At 37.3% G+C, this 19,836-nt stretch overlaps 1 protein-coding gene across 2 annotated transcripts in view; it reads right to left on the reverse strand.

Annotated features, from left to right (window-relative positions):
- Positions 1-19,836, reverse strand: part of prdm5 (PR domain containing 5) — a 295,484-nt gene that overhangs the window by 40,165 nt on the left and 235,483 nt on the right. For both annotated transcript variants that reach the window (XM_028802172.2, XM_028802169.2), the window contains one exon: positions 11,036-11,121. In XM_028802172.2, the coding sequence (XP_028658005.1) occupies positions 11,036-11,121 (86 nt within the window). The remainder of the gene's footprint in view (positions 1-11,035; positions 11,122-19,836) is intronic.

Raw genomic sequence — 19,836 nt, forward strand, 5'->3', positions numbered from 1 at the left:
TTTGAGGCAAGATTGCTTTTCACATGGCCAACTAACTATACATTGCATGCTCAAGAGTAAGCTCAGCGCACAGCTTGGTCATATTACAACCGGAAGGCCGAACTAACAATGTGGTATACAAAGAGATCCTTAACAAATAATTATTGGTATATTTTCCCTCAGTTTAAAAAGGTTTACATTCCTTCTTAATAAAAATGTTAAAGCAGTACTTCGCCGCTGCGAAGCGCGGGTATTTTGCTAGTTGTTAATAATGGTGGCTGATCTTATTATAAGAAACAGGCTATCCCAGAGCTTAGGACACACTACAGCTGCAGAAACTCTCTTTCTCACATGTGACCCTATCTCAGAGATGGCTGCTCCTCCAATCATGCTCTTCATTTTACTTAGTTACCAATTTGTGATGCCTGTGTTGCCCACAGCTGGCATCACCTCCTTGAACCTAGGTCATCGATAGTCAGCAACAAGGATGGACCAGGGTAAAGGAGCAAATAAGCAAGAGATTTACTTGTCCAAAAAATAACAGTTTAATCAAAACATAGATAAAATAAAGTTTATTCTTAAAGGTGGAAAAAACAATAAATAAATCAATCAATAAATTAATAATTTTACGATTGATCGCAATCACAACAATTACATTGATATGTGCAAAATTCAACAATGAACACAAAAGTAGTTGGTTTGGTAGTATTTGGTTTGCAAACACTTTAAACAAATAAGGTGCATTTTTAAGAGCAGTATTCTCTTTACATAGTAGCAGTTAAAATATTTCTTATGAATCTCAACTTAAACATTAATGTAATCAAATCAAATATAAAACCAAAGCTATTTGCCACTACCAGGGCATTAACATTTTATCTAGTTTGTTATAGAAAAACAGGTTACCCTCAGAGTCCAGAGCCATGATCATAACATTATAACAGGCACCTTCCAAGCAACAGCAAGTTAACATTTCTAAATCTGTTTTCTTTTTTATCTGAACAGATACCAGCAGAAACATTTTCTTTTATCAGGGAGCAGCATAAAGAGTATATGTTCAGTAGCAACTCTTTGAGGGCTAATATTTTTTCCAAAAAACTCAGTTTTCTGAAAAGCACACAAAGCAATGGTTTCACACATAAATCAACATAAAACGTCTGTTGCTGCCTGTTTGCAGTTTGCGGCAGCTTGATTGCCAGCAGGAATGCACGTTGGGCTGGCTGCCTGGCTGTCTTTGTGAGACAGGAGCACGCGGGTTGCAGTTGCAGTGAGACACAATATGGTTTGTATCTCCTGTCATTGTAAGTGTCTGTCCTTCCAGGTGAACATTGCCATAGGTGTATCAGCTACAAGAACGTGTTCAGCACAATGATCAGCTGGGGACCGATCAGTTGATGCCGGTACCTCACTTTTCGATCTACATCACCAGATCACTTGCATCAAAATCAGAGTCCAACAAATCAGAGTCCGATTCAGCATTAATACGGATTATTTTGCTTTGAGTGTTCACTTTGGTATCTCTCCACATGCCATTTTAGAAACTGTTTGGTCTTCTCTACTCATGCACGCGCAGGGAATCAAGGTCAAATCAATAAAGCTAACTTTCCTTCTAGCAAAAGTGTATTGAAAAGCGCTGGAACAAGAAGATCACTGATCTCTATCGATCACTAGCAAGACTGAGGCTTTCAAAATAATAATAATAACAACAAAAACTGTGTTAACACGTAATAAAATAATTGTCGGCATTAATTAATTACTGCGTTAATGCGATAATAACGCATTAACTTACCCAGCCCTAATAATAACCCATTACATTGTGCCATAAAAACAAAATCTGTATCTCAGGGTGTTTTAAAATTCATAATTCAATAAATATGGTCAAAATCATAAGTGGAGAGGTAAAACCACAAATGTTCCTTGATACTCTATATACATCCTTGTCAGGACCATGGGAGTCCCACAGATACAGTCTGTCACAACCCCCACGGATCTTGGAGCTGCTATCTCTATTGGGTTACCGCAGCTGCCATGGCATCTTGCCCTTTCCCAGATGTCATTATCTCGAAAAGCCATCCTTATACTAGCTTCTGTGACCTCTCACTCTCTTGCCAGCTTAGCCTCTCAGCTATTCAGCTGCAGAGAACATGTCCATCGCTCTGAATTCATTCAGCCCTCATTTAAGCTCTCCTCACTAGTCAGCCTGACAGATGCTGCCTGACTTGACCCCCTCCGTTTACCACTCCCAAAAACAGCGATTGCGTTCTCTTCTCATTAAATTATTTCCTTTTTTTTCCCTCTCTTTTCTCCCTATTTCTCCTCTTGCACTAACCCTGCTCCTTTTTATTCTAAAAGAGTGCTCAGCAAGTGCCTCCAACTTGCCACACTGATATTGACCAGCAATGATTAATGCCACTGCACACAGGTGCACCAACACACACTAAGTACAGACTGTGCCACAATCAATAAAATGACTAAAAAGGCTAACAATTAAAACAATCAACACCCCCTTACTCGTCTCACCACATAATTTCATCATTTATTTAATTTTCATTCATGCCCGCCAGGCCATTCATTCTTGCTTTGTTTTCCTCAGTTTGTATGGCTATGTTGTACCTGGGTACCTGTGGGTCATAGGGACCATTGCTATCATTAAAGCCTTGTATTTCTATATTCTTAATACATATATTACATTGATCCACAACCATCAGCTTTTACACAGTACTATTCAAAATCTTGCCCCATATAGTAAATGTACCATGGCCCTTACAAAACACTGCCATTCTGACAACGTCTCAATGCACACAAAAATAATCTTACATGAATTCATTACAATAAGAATGAAAAAGTTAAGCCTCTCATAAGAATACTTATTTAATATTGATCTAAGAGTTCATTGCAAACATTTGTTTCTAGACAGAAAGGACGAGTGTCCTTCCCCCACTCATATTTCCATGATTTTATTATGAAGCATGTGTACACTGGCAAGAGTTAAGACAGGATGATCAAGGGTTCACTGTGATGCAAATACGTGCTGTCATTAATTGTAGAAGTGTTTCATAAAGGTCTTTTATACTGATATTTGCAGCATAAACACAGTTGGATTACCGGAGGAAAACAAACAATTAAATCTATAGACTAATTTTTTAACTGCTAAATGTCCCCTTGAGACACACTATATATACAAAGAGACAGTTACATTTGGTAGTCATTATTCTTCCATTTTTATGTGTAAATATACATCACAAACATAAATGTAATTATACTAATATATCAATTTGCATTTTTATTGAACTTAATTAAGTGGATATAATAGATACATAAAAACAAATATATTCAGTATATACCGAGGAAACATGCACATCTTGAGTTAGGTTATTTTTTTATTTAATGTAGACTTATGTCTTGAATTAAACCACTGTGGTAAAAATAACATATGGCTTGAGCCTTTAAAACATTGTATGTGCAGAGCATACCTCCCCTTTTTAAAAGAATTTGTCAGAAATCGGTCTACTCATCCATAACAATGAATACAATATTAACATTCAGCTGAAGCCTATGATAGCTGTTTTCAATAAATGTTTAAAGACAACACAAGACTCCCTGGCACTGTTTTAAAACATGAGATTACTGTGCAAGTGCACATACCATAAAAATGTGTCATACAGATAAAAGTAAAGTATCAGTCTACTGAACTGTAAAACCTTTGAAAGACTGGAAACCCACACTTATTTTGTGATTACTCTGTCAACTTTGTTGTCTTCACTGCTTATTTTAATGGTCTTCCCTTTGGTTCTTGAACACAAGAAAAGTACCTTAAATGCACATATGCACTTTAAAGATTGCAATTTGTGTGAGTGGCCAAGTTTTCCTCTGAAATATTGTTTAACTGTTACGTTTCATATAGGATTTATTAAGATAAACATCTTATCTATCCAATGGGCTACATGCAGTGGTTTACTAGGACAGGCGTGCACTTGTTTGCGGATTTGTTTGTGTCCCTGCTCTTCATTTTTATAAAGTTATTCCCAAGCAGTAAAGTAAAATTGAGCAAAAGAACTTTCTCCAAAAGAAAAGCTTAAATACAAACTTCAAAATTCTTAGTTCAAAATTCAAAACAAATAACTAAGTGCTGAAATAATTTTAATTAAAGTTGCCACAAAATTAACTTAGACAAAGTAATCAAATCCAAAAAACAAAAGCTTAAATACTAAAAGGAAACACATGTTTGCTGGAGACATTTATGTAGGCTCAACCCTAGAGAATGAATTGGTTGTGGTTAACTAGGAGTCCAAAATTATAAAAGTCCCAAAAGCACTTCCAAAAATGACCACTGGATAATCCTGTCAAAAATCCTGACTAGACACAAAAAGGGCCTTGTAAAATCTTTATAAAACTAAAAAATGTATTCTTCACAAAAAATGTTCTCCAATAACACTGAAGCTCCTTAGAGCACACGGGCAAATTGGAATTGCCTAAAACAAGAAGGAAATCCATATCTAACAAGTCCAGTACAGAATTTAATAGCATGGACAAAACAGAGCCGAAAGTCGAAAAAATACAAAAAAATCACAAAGCACACTGAATTTACAATACACACAAGAACTTGCCACACCTAATGAACTGCCAAGAACTGTGGGAGACCCTCTAGATATACAAAGAAGAAGGCAATTCCTGGCAGTTATTGGCAGGTTCCTCTGCCTCATAGGGGACCTCCCACAAGTTCACAACACACATTGAACATAAAACAGACAAAGGAAATAAGCAGATAATTAACTTAAGTAAAATTAACATAAATAAACGGCCCAACAAAGAACTAAAAGGACATAAAACAAGACTATGAACCCCAGCTGGGGGAGAACCCTGGATGAGATACTGTATAACATGGATTTGTTACAATGTTAGTTGGCATTTCCGGTCTTTCAACGTGCCGAGTTGTCTAGGTGAAGATGTGCAATGTTCAAGGGCCTGATAAAACTATTGGTGCAAAGTTACAATATTAATGATGTATCTGGACCCTTTAGAAAATGGATAAAAAAACGTAAATTTGTCTAGGTCAGTGTAATAATAGTTAACTAATCTAACCCTGGCATTTACAATGATGATGACAGGGAGTTTAAAAAAAAAACATCAGAAAGGACAGCAAAGCAATGTTGGAAATGACAGGCACACATGCATCTTGCTAAAATACTGAAAAAATAAAACAGAAAACTATACTTAGACAAACAATCATTATCCCAATGTTATACAAACTGCTGGTAAAAAATTAACAATTTAAGCATATGGAACCAAAACAGTTTTTACAAATGTATTGATAAATACAAGTCACCCTTCAGTTGCGGGTGTCAAATGTTACACTGAGAAGCTGGACAGAATGAAAGCAGATGAAGTGGTCTCCAGCTAATAACGTAAAGAAAGACTCCTATTTGCAGTGTTCTAACAAGCAAATAAAGTTATAATAGGAGCTTACAGTCAATGAAAACAATTATTGTCAGCCATAACACAGCCCTATACTAACAACTTTATGATTACAAAAATATACAAACACATAAACATAGCAATCCAGACGATTTTAGCATTTGAGAAGATGGTTGTAACAACCTGTCACCAGTTGGTTAAACCTGCATGAAAATGCTGTACAGGTATGGTAATGTGAACAGTGAGAAGCTGTCCAACAAAGCATTTTAAGCAGTAAATATTATGTCTTGATTTTAGCACTTTATTTATTTCCAGATGCACTGCACAAGTAAAATTGTTTCAAAATATTATATTACTAATCAAATAAGAATATGTAGTGTGAAAAAAACTTTTAATACTTTGCCTCAATGTATTTGAAACAAGTTACAGTGACTAATTGTTTCAATTCTTTTAAAAATATATTGTCTATATATTCCGAAAGAAAAAGAATAAAGTGATCATTTACTTCAGGACTAAAAGACCACAGCTCACAAATGGGCTAAACCTCACCATAATGGAATGAACAGTATCATGAGCATTTTTAGTACAGCTGCTGTTCAACTGAAAAATGAATTGTGATTAATCAAACGGTTAACATTTTTAATCTAAATTAACTGCATATTAATTACAGTTTATCCTACAACCCCAAATCAGAAAAAGTTGGGACAGTGTGGAAAATGTGAATAAAAAAAGAAAAAAGCAAGTTATAAATTCTCCTCAAATTTTATTTCATTGCAGACAGTATGAACACAAAATAATTCATGTTTTTTTTTTTTGTCAACATCATTTGATTTGTAAATAAATATCCATTCTTGCCATTCAGGCTTGCAACACATTCCAAAAAAAGTTGGGATGGGGGCAATTAAGGGGTAGTAATGAGGTATAATAACTAAATAATGATGTGATTTGAAACTGGTGATGTTAACAGGTGATTGCAATCATGATTCGGTACAAAAGCAGCATCGAGGAAAGGCCTACTCCTTTAGGAGCAAAGATGGGCAGAGGATCGCCAGTTTGCCAACAAGTGCGGGCAAAAATTTTTGAAATGATGAAGAAAAGCGTTTCTCAAAGACAGATAGGAAGAGATTTGGGCTTTTCTCCCTCTACAGTGCATAACATAGTGAAAAGAATCAGGGAATCTGGAGAAATTACTGTGCGCAAAGGCCAAGGGTGCAAGCCTAAACTGAATGGCCGTGATCTCGGAGCCCTCAGACGGCACTGCATTAAAAACCGTCATTCATCAATAAATGATATAACTGCGTGGGCTCAGGACTACTTCAGGAAGTCACTCTCAAGCACTACAGTACGTAGTTACATTAGGAAATGCCAGCTAAAACTGTACTGTGCCAAAAGGAAGCCCTACATAAATAGTGTCCAGAAGCACCGTCAACTTCTCTGGGCTCGGAGGCATCTGGAATGGTCCATTGTGCAGTGGAAACATGTATTGTGGTCAGACGAATCGGTTTTTCACATCTTTTTTGGAAGAAATGGACGCCGTGTGCTGCGGACCAAAGAGGAAAAGGACCATCCAGACTGTTACCAGATACAAGTCCAAAAGCCAGGGTCTGTCATGGTATGGGGTTGTGTCAGTGCCTTCGGCAAAGGTAACTTGCACTTCTGCGATGGCACCATCAATGCTGAGAAGTATATCTCAGTTTTGGAGGAACAAATGCTGACTTCAAGATGACGTCTTTTCCAGGGACGTCCATGCTTATTTCAGCAAGACAATGCCAAACCACATACTGCGCGCATAACAAAGGCATGGCTGCATAAGAAGAGGGTGCGGATGCTTGACTGGCCTGCCTGCAGCCCTGATTTGTCTCCTATAGAGAATGTTTGGCGCATTTTGAAACGAAAAATGCGTCAACGAAGACCCCGTACTGTTGCGCACCTAAAACGTTGTTTTCAGGAAGAATGGGACAAACTAACACCTGCAACACTTAGTCACTTGATTTCTTCAATGCCTAAATGTCTTTTAAGTGTTGTTAAAAGACAGGGGAACTGTACAAAGTGGTAAATGCTGTACTGTCCCAACTTTTTTTGAAATGTGTTGCAAGCCTGAATGGCAAGAATGGATATTTATTTACAAATCAAATGATGTTGACAAAAAAAAACATGAATTATTTTGTGTTCATACTGTCTGCAATGAAATAAAATTTGAGGAGAATTTATAACTTGCTTTTTTCTTTTTTTATTCACATTTTCCACACTGTCCCAACTTTTTCTGATTTGGGGTTGTATTTCCTTAAAGCATATTAATATTTTTTATAGAGCAGAAATAACTTGGTGAACAAGTTCTAATAAAATGTTTTAATAATCACTTGCCTATACATATTAAATCATTTCAGTTAGTTTATTGAACAGTGTTATGTAGCAGAAACAATGCCTGACGACCAGCAAACACCCCCATCCGCTGGGGGATGTTATGGTATTTGGAAAAACCAATACATACAGTATAGACTAGACTGCTGTGTTGCAAGACAATATACCACAAGTACTAATAATTACATAAACAATTAAATATTAAAAACAGAAAATCCTGGTTCAGGTTTTGGGCATAATCAGCATTGTTATACTTCATGTTGTGCTTAACTTTGTGATACACACAAGTCAACTAAGCCGCCATTACCTGGAGTCATTAATTAGACTGAAAATATGTATACAGTAATCCCTCCTCCATCGCGGGGGTTGCGTTCCAGAGCCACCCGCGAAATAGGAAAATCCGCGAAGTAGAAATCATATGTTTATATGGTTATTTTTAGAATGTCATGCTTGGGTCACAGATTTGCGCAGAAACACAGGAGGTTGTAGAGAGACAGGAACGTTATTCAAACACTGCAAACAAACATTTGTCTCTTTTTCAAAAGTTTAAACTGTGAGAACAAAGCAAGCAGTCAAAAAAAAAATCAATAGGGCTTTTTGGCTTTTAAGTATGCGAAGCACCGCCGGTACAAAGCTGTTGAAGGCGGCAGCTCACACCCCCTCCGTCAGGAGCAGGAAGAGACAGAGAGAGAGCCACAGAAAAACAAAGTCAAAAATCAATGCGTGCTCTTTGAGCTTTTAAGTATGCGAAGCACCGTGCAGCATGTCCTTCAGGAAGCAGCTGCACACAGCCCCCCTGTTCACACCCCCCCTACGTCAGCGCAAGAGAGAGAGAGAGAGAGAGAAAGTAAGTTGGGTAGCTTCTCAGCCATCTGCCAATAGCGTCCCTTGTATGAAATCAACTGGGCAAACCAACTGAGGAAGCATGTACCAGAAATTAAAAGACCCATTGTCCGCAGAAACCCGTGAAGCAGCGAAAAATCCGCGATATATATTTAAATATGCTTACATATAAAATCCGCGATGGAGTGAAGCCGCGAAAGGCGAAGCGCGATATAGCGAGGGATCACTGTATAATAGGCTTTTAAAAAAACAAAGAATAGACTGAAAAAATTCTAACAATCTATCTGATAAGAGTTATTTGTTATTTATTTAGATACTTTAAATTGAACATTGTCATAGAATGCATCATTTATGAATTATAAAATAAATTTTAACCTTTAGCCCAAATGGATGGAAATATTAGCCTGATCAATTTGCACTGATTAATGCCCAGTTGTATTGGTTTCAGTGTAATATAGGCCAATGAAGGCTACTGTAAGTATCTTACAAATAATTAAACAACAACATACCATGTCTGTGTTGTTAGGATGTGTGAGTGTGGTAAAAGGAATCGAGTCATCTTCTCTTTAGCTACTCAGACATGGGTAGCACCAACACCATGCTCTTTCAGGTCAGATACCCCTCCATGGGCAAATGGAAATGTTCCACAGCAAACATATTTGTTGGCAGGGACACGGTTGAGCCACTGACATTGTCTACCACTCAGACCGATAATGTCGATTGCCTCTTTTACTTCACTGGCAGACTTGCATTAGCAGACATTACTAAAAGTAAGGCCTTGTTCTGGACATTGTGCTATACTGTGTGATTTGACTTTTTTTTTTTATCCATCAGATATTTAAATGCAACATGAGGGCAAGGAGTTCTTGTCCTTCTGCAACAATAATGCTATTAATGCAACACATAAATTAAACACATTCACTTTGCTTGTATAACTGTTTTTATTTTAATTGTTCTGACATTATTCTCTGCACCTTGAAGAGCTAGTGTATGTATGAAACAGATTACGAAAATAAGGGTCAAATAGTGTTCCTTACTGATTCAATACAGTACACTGTATTTTATATTCCAATTTGGGACAATCCCATATAACAAGGGATGAGTGGCAACTCTACTGGAGTGTGTGGATTAAAGCCATTATTAAGAAACAACACAGGAAACGATCAAGCGCTATTAATAGACTTAGGTTCTTTTGGTGTTGTTTCATTAATTGAATGAATTTAAATAACACATTTAGGGATTGTGTTAAAAAATGAATCACAAACATTTTTAACACATTAATTGTACATGGTAATGGTGATTAATCAACAGCTCTACTTTTTAGGATAAACAAAAATATACTGTGTTTGTTATTCTAATAGATAGTATATCACAAACAGTAACACTGCTTTTATGAATCCCGTACTAAATGGCATATAACAGAGACATATGCACTATATGGTGCACTGCAAACATTAACACTGAGGTCTACATTGATTACTTAGATTTAAACCCATCTTAGACGAGTAGCACAGCTAGTACTTAAACAAAAGTCGCTCTTTTTCTATAATAGGGGTAGGAGATACCTGATCACATCTGTTAACATTACATTTTTATTTTTGAATTAAAATACTGTATATAGGGGAAAAACATGACCACATTGCTCAGACACACATTCAACTTTTTCCATTTTTACACGTTCATAATTCAGTTCATCATGGGTACATTTCAATTAATTACAATTTCCTACAAAATATCTTAACTATAAACAGTACACTCAAAAGAAAAACCTGCCCTTATTGTTAAATTAATATAATGCCTAGAATTATAACATTTATTCAGAACATTTCTTTTGTGTATTGCTTTAATCAAAATTGGATTTCTTTTTTTTTCCCCCAGTTGTTGAACACAACATTTAGCCTGCCTTCTGTATCTCAGAAATATACACCAACAAAGGTATGGGTGAGTTAGGTCAAATTCTAATGTGTTATTTAAAAGTGACAACAGTGTCCACTTGCTGCAGTAATCATGCCAAAAGTTCACCTGTATTGCTATCTTGCAGTCAAGTGAAAGAGGCCACTTTTATGTATTTATTTATTACAAGAGACTGATCCTTACCTGTTAAGTGAATGATCAGTGGGTAGGTAACATACTGTAATATACCCGGGACAAAACATGCATGAAGACTCCATCTGCTCCAAAAGTATTTTGTTTTGGTTTAACAATATCGAGTGTTGTACAAAAGTACATTTTTTTATGTTGCAAAGTACATTATACCATTCTCTAGAACAAGAAATACACTTTTGATAAGATTACCATTAAAGGAGTTGTCACCGCAGCATCTATTAAAACAATTGTCAAGATTTTTAAATATAGTTTCTATTATCATAGTTCTAGGGTTGAGAAATATTTAAACACAGAGCACAAGTTTTCTAGAAAATAGAGAAAAAAAAATCCCTACCCTTGTGTGTGTCCGTATATGCATTTTCAATCCATCATTCTTGCTGAAAGCCTTGTCACAGTATGGACACTGGTAGGGGCGTTCACCTGTAAATAAGATACACATCAGAAGGAGGAATTGGGGTTCAGCATAAGAAACTGCTGTCTTAGCAAATCAAGGTCTCAGTGGATCAGACATTCTTGGGGTCTAATGTTAACGCTCAGTTCAAACATTAGGATCAGAGATCTCCAGAACCTATATGCCAAAAAAAAAAAAAGTGGTCACATGCAGAGTGGGTTCAAAGCTTTCCTTTCATCTGTTTGATGTGCTGCCTAAGAAAGTGTTATTCCATGTAATAATGCTTTGTAAAAATAAATGAACCACAGTAAGTGACTGAAACGTTACCTCTGCTCTCATCATAATATATAGGCAATTATGTCTTAATCCCAAAAATCAGGAAGCATTTTAGCTATACAGAGATAACTAATTTTAAATGTTTAATGCACCTATGTGCATAGAGACGGCATGTGTTACAACTCTGTTTGTAATTACACTTGCCATTACTTATAGTCATTTTTAACACAAACTGAAGTAACAGAAGATTTGAATTCAAGATCTGCAGACTTTTTTGCACCGTTTTGTTCTGACTATTTCCTTACTGCTTACATGCTTAGATAGATAGGATTTTATTTGCCCCAAGAAAGAAATATGACTTTTAAAAGAGGCTAAATACATAAATATTGTTATAATAAATAACACCCTATAAAATACACAACAGAATGACTAAAAGGAGAGAAAATGAAAAAGAATGTTCCGACTTGGCTAAAGATAAAATGAGCAATCACAGTGAGGCATTCTAATGGTGTATTGCCATGGTAGTGTTTCTTGACACACTTCAGCTGAATAATCTGTTAGCTGAAAAGTACTCGATGCTAGTGTGTCAAAAAGAGAGAATGAGCAGCTTTGTTCATAATGGAACTCTCTTTTTTTAACTTTCTCCTTCACTACTATCTCCAGTAGGAATGTGTCCCATAGCTGAGCCTGCTTTTCTAATTAACCTGTGGATTCGTTGAGCCTGTTGTGGTAAGGTGCATTAGGGGTCTATGGCAGTGTGAGTTTTAAAAGCAGTGAGACTGTGCAGACCCCACAAGTGTAGGTGCGTAAGAGAACAGGCATCTGACCACAGAGACTCTTGATGAGTGAATTTGCCAATTGCATTTAACAAGCACACAGGAAGTTAATGCAGCTGTTCCACTTCGAAGCTATACGGGTTGTTTGGCACTTACTGGAAATAAAACAGGTCTGTGATCAAGAACAGGGGAAGAAGAGAATGAGCAAAAGATGGAGGTAGAAAGAGATGATGTCAAGATCAAGGTGAAAAGGAAATGAGGTAAGGCAGTCAGGAAAGCCCCTGTTGAGCATCAGGTAGAAGCAGGAGCGGCTGATCACTCCAGTGACGTCCCACAGATGGTGTGCGATGGCGGAGGGAGAAAGGGATTGTGGTGGGGGACACAAGACAAAGTGGGATGACTATTCTTGCATGAGCAGAGGAGATGAGCGTGAGGAAGGAAGCACTGAGGCTCATGGCTTTTATTGAACTGATCCTAACTTTGTTTTAAATCTTGATTATAACCTGTTTATTAGATTATTTATTAACGTGTTTTAACCTCGACATGAACAATTTAATTCTTATTTAGGAAAAGATCAGTTGCGGAAAGTGCGACAGCAGCTTCCACCTGCAGCTAAAGTCACTGCAGTACGTAAGCAATGATACAGAGAATGCAGTCTGAAGTACTGTAGTTTCTATAGCTGCAGATGGAAGCTACTTTACAAAAATCAATAAAGGCTGTATAGAAACTCTGCCGATATTTGTGTTTGCACTCAATGAAAATCCTCAGTGCCAAGATGCAGTTGGTGGAATTCCTCTTAGGTGTAAAACCAGACTGCTCCAGTTGCAGATAGGTGAGCAAGTGTTCACAGATCCTATTAAGGATGACCCTAACAAGGACCTTATCCAACACCAAGAGAAGTGTTATCCCCCTGTAGTTGCCACAATCCAGGTGATCACCCTTTCCTTTCCAGATAGGGACGACAAGTCCCATTTTCCAGTCAGTTTGGATGGTCCCCATCTCCTAAATAAAAGTAAAAATTGCTTGTAATGCCATGAGCACAGCCTTCAGAAGTTCTCCCCAGATACCACAGAGCCCTGCAGCTTTCCCTACCCTCCATTTGCTTACTACCAGTGCAATCTCAGTGAGACTGGGTGGTTCGCAGCTAATTGGAGGATCAGCTTCAAGAACCATAGACCCATAGATGTCCAACGTCCTAGCAGAAGAATCAGCTTTAAACAGTAGGTAGGGTGGAATTTTTTTACTGAGCAGGATAAAATATGGCAAGTGAGTTTTGTAATATACATTATGACCAGTAAGCGATCTTTAAGCTGTGTTGATTCCCCCGAACGACAGCTACTATTGACTGAGGATTTATAAGAATCCTGAATGTGTATGTGGGAGTTTTTTCAGAAATGCATTTATTTCACTGCTTTGATATAAATAAGGCCAGGACCATTACAGGACAAAATACATAAATTGTGTCATTTTTACCCTCTTCTGTTAACATTCTGTTGAAATATTTTACAACTGTCTTTAATTTTTTTTTACTTTAGTTATAAATTATATAATACCAGTAACGGCGCACTGCACAATAATGTGCACTGAATACACTTGACTCATAGTTTTCATTCTCTTTCTCTGTACGTTTAGCATTCGTTTGCTCAGAGGTTGATGCGCTTGTTGAGCAACCTGCTTCTTGTCTTCTTTCGTCTGCATCTTTTCGTGTTAAAACTGATTAAGTCAGTGTTTGTGTTGCAATTCCATCCATCCATTATCCAACCCGCTGAATCCGAACACAGGGTCACAGGGGTCTGCTGGAGCCAATCCCAGCCAACACAGGGCACAAGGCAGGAACCAATCTCGGTCAGGGTGTCAACCCACCGCAGTTGTGTTGCAATTACTTAGTACATTTTCTTTAATTTTTCACTTAAGCTGGCACTTAAGTCTTCAATCTGCCTCAAGAATGATTTAAGATACGAAGAGGTAGGGGAAGTGATGGAGAGGTGGTAGGCAGGAGAATGGTGCCCGTACACATGTGCCACATGGGCGCCGTGCTGGCCACTGCTGAGAGTTGATTCTACAATAAAATAAAAATAAAAAGAGGAATAACCTTGGAGGTCAATCATCACCCCGAAAGTGGATAGTAGACGTCAAGTAGTATGTGTGTACCAAATTTCAGGTCAATAGTTCAAACGATTTGCGAGCTACAGGTGATTTAAAATCCTGGATGGACAAATGGACAGCCATGGTAGCATATTATATAAGAAGATACCATTCATTATAATACACAAACAATTTTTCTTAAACGAACAGAACTTAATGCCAAAGATGAGGATTAAAAAAATAAATAAATAAAAAAATACACCCACTTAGCCAAATCTTGTTGGCTGTTCAGTTTTTTTCATCAAACCATCTCTTAAAGGAAAGGTCTTATCTCTACCAAAAGGGCAGCCAAAGCTATGCAAAATCCCACAATTTTCTGGACACAAAAAGTGTTTCATTGTTTCATATCAAATGCACTTCCACTTTGGTTTTCAAAATTGTCCTACAGTGTGTGATCTGCTGTCAAATGTGGCATTGCTTATACTGTAGCAAAAAAAACACACCTGGCTAATAATGTGTCTAAGGAATGCACTAATATCCCATTCAAAGAAATCTCTTTTTTAAATTGCTTTACTCAGTTAAGTACAGAAGATACAAAGAGTTAAACAAAATAAGGATGAAACGTAACTAAAGTCAATCTCATTAAGGAACAAAATTTTATAATGTCAATGACAGCATGGGACTGCTTTGTACATAGCAAAGGATTATTAACAATTGGCTTCTTCAAAGATGGAATTTTCACACGCTTCATTTTAGACTGCAGGATAAGTTGGTGCCAGAACTGACAACCTCTAAACATTCCTGAAGATATTGAATGTGACCCTGAGCGAGATAAGGCATTACTGTAAGTCTAATTGCTAAAGAATAAAGATCCAAATTCTTTGCTTGGCTTTTATTTTTTTTTTTTATAACTCTGGGTTGAAGCAATGTTTGATGCTTAAAAAGATTGTAAATTACCAAAACAAAATGAAAAAATACAGCATCTTTGAAACTGTTGAGGCTGAAAATAAGTTAGTGGTTTTGTTGGCATCATTATGAAATGAAGACCACCTCACTAGGTCTAAAGAGTTCAATAAATATGTTCTCAAAGTAAATAATATAACTTAAGGTGTCAAAAAACCAAAATTGACAGCTATGAAGACAGTTTTAGTAATTCAAGTTAATAATATGCAGAAGATGAAAAGTAACATCTGTTGAAACCTAACACCTTCTGCTGTGACCCCAACTGTACCTAATCTCCTGCCATCTCCACATTCACCGAAAGTCACTTGTGTTGAAGTTGCTAATTGATCCATCTGACATGTCGGGGCTCAAACTCGTGTCCACTTTAAAGGTGAAAGTTTCTGAAGACTGGCAAGCAGATGGATGCAAGCAAAGAAAGGATTGCAACACTCAAGTTTCAACTAGTAGTTGCAGTTGAAATCTGCCTGAAATGTATTACCAATGCGCATCAGAAATTAATTAAGGCTTACTTCACTTCTGATGAATTTATGTTTAACATCTTTTGTCAGATGCCAGGAGAGGTTGATTAAGTAATCTGATATTGATCTGTTATCCTCGATAAGTTTCCCTCTTTGATCAGTGTTTGCAATATCTGACTTCTTTCACTTGACCTTTTCATAGCAATTTAAAGTTCTTTTGATTTATTTATATCCCCCAATGTTTCTATTTTAATCAGTCAATTTTCTATAAACTAATTCAGCCTAGCATAGAGTGAACCCACCTAAATAACTCTATTGATTTTTCTTTAGCAGGACTCAGTTTCTTTTAGAAGCGTAATACATTTAGGTATGGCCTTGTGAAAAGCACTTTCTAATTTGACCAGCTTTTCAAATATTAACTGTAAATACTCTGAAAGGGAAAGCAGGTTTAAAGGCAAATCTGTAAAAATAATTATACATCTAGTGGTAATTTATTGTTAAAATTTAGTAGGAAATATCAAATAAATCTTAAAAAACTTACACAGAGGCATTGTAGTATAGTGGTTAGCACTACTACCTTAAACTTTCAAGGACAGAAGATCAATTTTTACCCCAATCATTGTGTACAGTATTACGACGTTTTCTTAATATCTGATTAGGCAATTGGACTGTATTGGACTAAGTCGGTAAAGAAAATGGACTGCTGGAACACATAAATCATCATACACTCATGCATTTACATTAAGGAAGGGTATTTTGTCAAAAGACTAAACAAATACTTAATTTGCCAATGGAAAGACGTTATGATGCTATTTCTGTGTGTTACAAATTATAATTGCACAGTAATTAATGTAATGAATTATTATTATTAACTCTGATTTCTATAAACGATAGTACAAACTTAATGATCCAAGGACGCACTGAGAATTACAAGTTGAGGAGTATGAAATAAATAGATTCCAGCTATTCCTAGTATAAATAAGAAGTCCAACTAGTCATGTAATTGCGTGCTACAAGAAATGCAAAAAAATACCATTACGTTTTTTTAATTAAAAAAAAAATTGTACATATTGAAATAAAGTTCTGATGCAATTCTTTTTACTTAGAAATAAAAAAAATAAAACATACATTTTTGTAAATAATCTTTTACCCTTTATTTCTACATTCTAGCTTATAAAACTGAGCTTAACTGCTTAAAAAATGTCTGTACAGTTGCCTAGGAATGAAAATGCATTTGGTGAACAGATACCAATCTGATCTTATAGAAAGTGTTTCCTATGTTTAGTTTCAATGAACAGCATACCATGTGGTGTTATTGCTTAAAGTTCAATTTTTCAATTTAGCATAAACTTCCAGAAGGGGCCATATATGTTTTAAATGAAAGGTAAAATTATGTAGGGGTTGGCACTTGTGACACCTGAAATGTCTGCTGCAAATGGTAGAACAGTGGGTGATTTCAAGAACAAACTGCACATTGCATAATCAAATTGCAAATTATAAACACTATAGCTGTGCCTTTGTCATCTTTACTTTAGAAAATGATGGTTGATGGAGTCATGAATCAATGCTGAATGTGACATAATGCCTGTAGTGTTTTCCTTGTGTCTGTGTGACTTTGTTAATTTATTTAATTCTTTGAGTATTCTGGGTTTTTCCCACATCCCAATGACATGAAGACTACTTTCGCTGCCAGTTCAATAAATAATTCACTCTTGGTCCAGGATGTGGCTGTCAGTGAGTAAGTTCTGCTACAAACTGGCATCCTCATACAGGATTTCTAAGTTCCAAAGCTCATGACACTGATGTATTGCCAGCTTAGTTGTAAAGAAGCATAGACTGCAATGCTTACCTGTTCCCATCTTATAGTTGTGGCCATGTGTTATAATAAAAACATCTAGATACCAAAATGCTATAATACTACTACTTCATGGCATAAACCTTTCAAATGGGTGCCCTTTAAAAGCACCTCTAAAGTATATCACTAAAATACATTATTGCACCTTTGGCTTTGTAAAAAATATATGGCTATGTTCGAGGTTGACACTTTGCTTATGCACCAGGAACATCATACAAATATAAAATAAGAACAGCATTCTCCTGTAATAGGATCCAAAATTAAGTTATGATTTTGCTGGGCACTTGAGCAATGCTCAGTATCTAAGCAGGTTTTAACATACTCTCATATTGTGTTTTCTCTTCCCTAACTCCTGATTCTTCTAGATTAGGCTCTAAATTAGGTTCATACAATGGATGCATGGAATGAATATAAAACATTAACAAATTTGTTGAGCAATGGCTTAGTTTTACATCTCTGCAAAAGAGGTTTCAGTTTACAGTATATATTCTTTTTTTTGGTTAGTGCTACACAGTGTGCTATGTCAATATATGTATCCATATATATGTGTGTGTAACCCAGCCACAAGGGATACACAAACCAGTGTGTTTCTTTGTGTCGGTCCCAAGCCCGGATAAATTGGGAGGGTTACGTCAAGAAGGGCATCTGGTGTAAAATTTTGCCAAATCAATATGCGGACAACAATACAAATTTCCATACCGGATCGGTCGAGCCCCGGGTTAACAACAACCGCCACCAGTACTGTTAGCCAACAGGGTGCTGGCAGAAATTGAGCTACTGTTGGCCGGAGAAGAAAAGGGGGGAGATGTGTCTGGAAACAATAGGAGAGGAGGAAAGTAAAGAGAGTGGAACTGAGGGTAGGAACTTTGAATGTTGGCAGTATGACTGGTAAGGGAAGAGAGTTAGCAGATATGATGGAGAGAAGGAAGGTTGATATATTGGGTGTACAAGAGACTAAATGGAAGGGGAGTAAGGCCAGGTGGATCGGAGGTGAATTCAAATTGTTCTATCATGGTATGGATGGGAGGAGAAATGGAGTAGGAGTTATTCTGAAGGAACAGTATGTCAAGAGTGTTTTGGAGGTGAAAAGAGTGTCAGGCAGAGTAATGATTATGAATCTGGAAATTGGAGGTGTGATGATGAATGTTGTTAGTGCATAAGCACCGCAAGTTGGGTGTGCAATGGGTGTGGAAGAGGTTTTTGGAGTGAGTTGGATGAAGTGATGAACAGTGTACCCAAGGGACAGAAAGTGGTGACTGGAGTGGATTTCAATGTGCATGTTGGTGAAGGGAACAGTGGAGATGAGGAGGTGATGGGTAGGTATGGTGTCAAGGAGAGGAATGAAGAAGGTCAGAGGATAGTGGATTTTGCCAAAAGGATGGACATGGCTGTGGTGAATACGTATTTTAAGAAGAGGGAGGAACATAGGGTTATGTACAAGAGTGGAGGAAGATGCACACAGATAGATTACATCCTATGCAGAAGAGTTGATCTGAAGGAGATTGAAGACTGCAATGTGGTGGCAGGGGAAAGTGTAGTTAAGCAGCATAGGATGGTGGTCTGTAGGATGACGTTGGAGATCAAGAAGAGGAAGATAGTGAGGGCAGAACCAAGGATCAAATGGTGGAAGCTGAAAAAAGAAGACTGCAAGGTTGAGTTTAGGGAGGAGGTGGGACAGGCACTGGGTGGTAGAGAAGAGTTACCAGACAGCTGGGAAACTACAGCAGATGTAGTAAGGGTGACAGCAAGAAGGGTGCTTGGCGTGACATCTGGAAAGAGGAAGGAGGAAAAGGAAACCTGGTGGTGGAATTTGGAAATACAGGAGAGTATACAGAGGAAGAGGATGGCAAAGAAGAAGTGGGATAGTCAGAGAGATGCAGAAAGTAGACCAGAGTACAAGGAGATAAGGCACAAGGAGAAGAGAGAGGTTGGACACTAAGGAGGGAGAAAAGGACCTGTACCGATTGGCTAGACAGAGGGACCGAGCTGGGAAAGATGTGCAGCAGCTTAGGGTGATAAAGGATAAAGATGGAAACGTACTCACAAGCGAGGAGAGTGTGTTGAGCTGATGGAAAGAGTACTTTGAGAGGCTGATGAATGTAGAGAACGAGAGAGAGAAGAGGTTGGATGATGTGGAGATAGTGAATCAGGAAGTGAAACGGATTAGCAAGGAGGAAGTAAGGACAGCTATGAAGAGGATGAAATATGGAAAGGCCATTGGTCCAGATGACACACCTGTGGAAGCATGGGAGTGTTTAGGAGAGATGGCAGTGCAGTTTTTAACCAGATTGTTTAATGGAATCTTAGAAAGTGAGAGGATGCCTGAGGAGT

This window comes from Erpetoichthys calabaricus, chromosome 5 (genome assembly GCF_900747795.2).
Source record: "Erpetoichthys calabaricus chromosome 5, fErpCal1.3, whole genome shotgun sequence".
Lineage (NCBI taxonomy): Eukaryota > Metazoa > Chordata > Cladistia > Polypteriformes > Polypteridae > Erpetoichthys > Erpetoichthys calabaricus.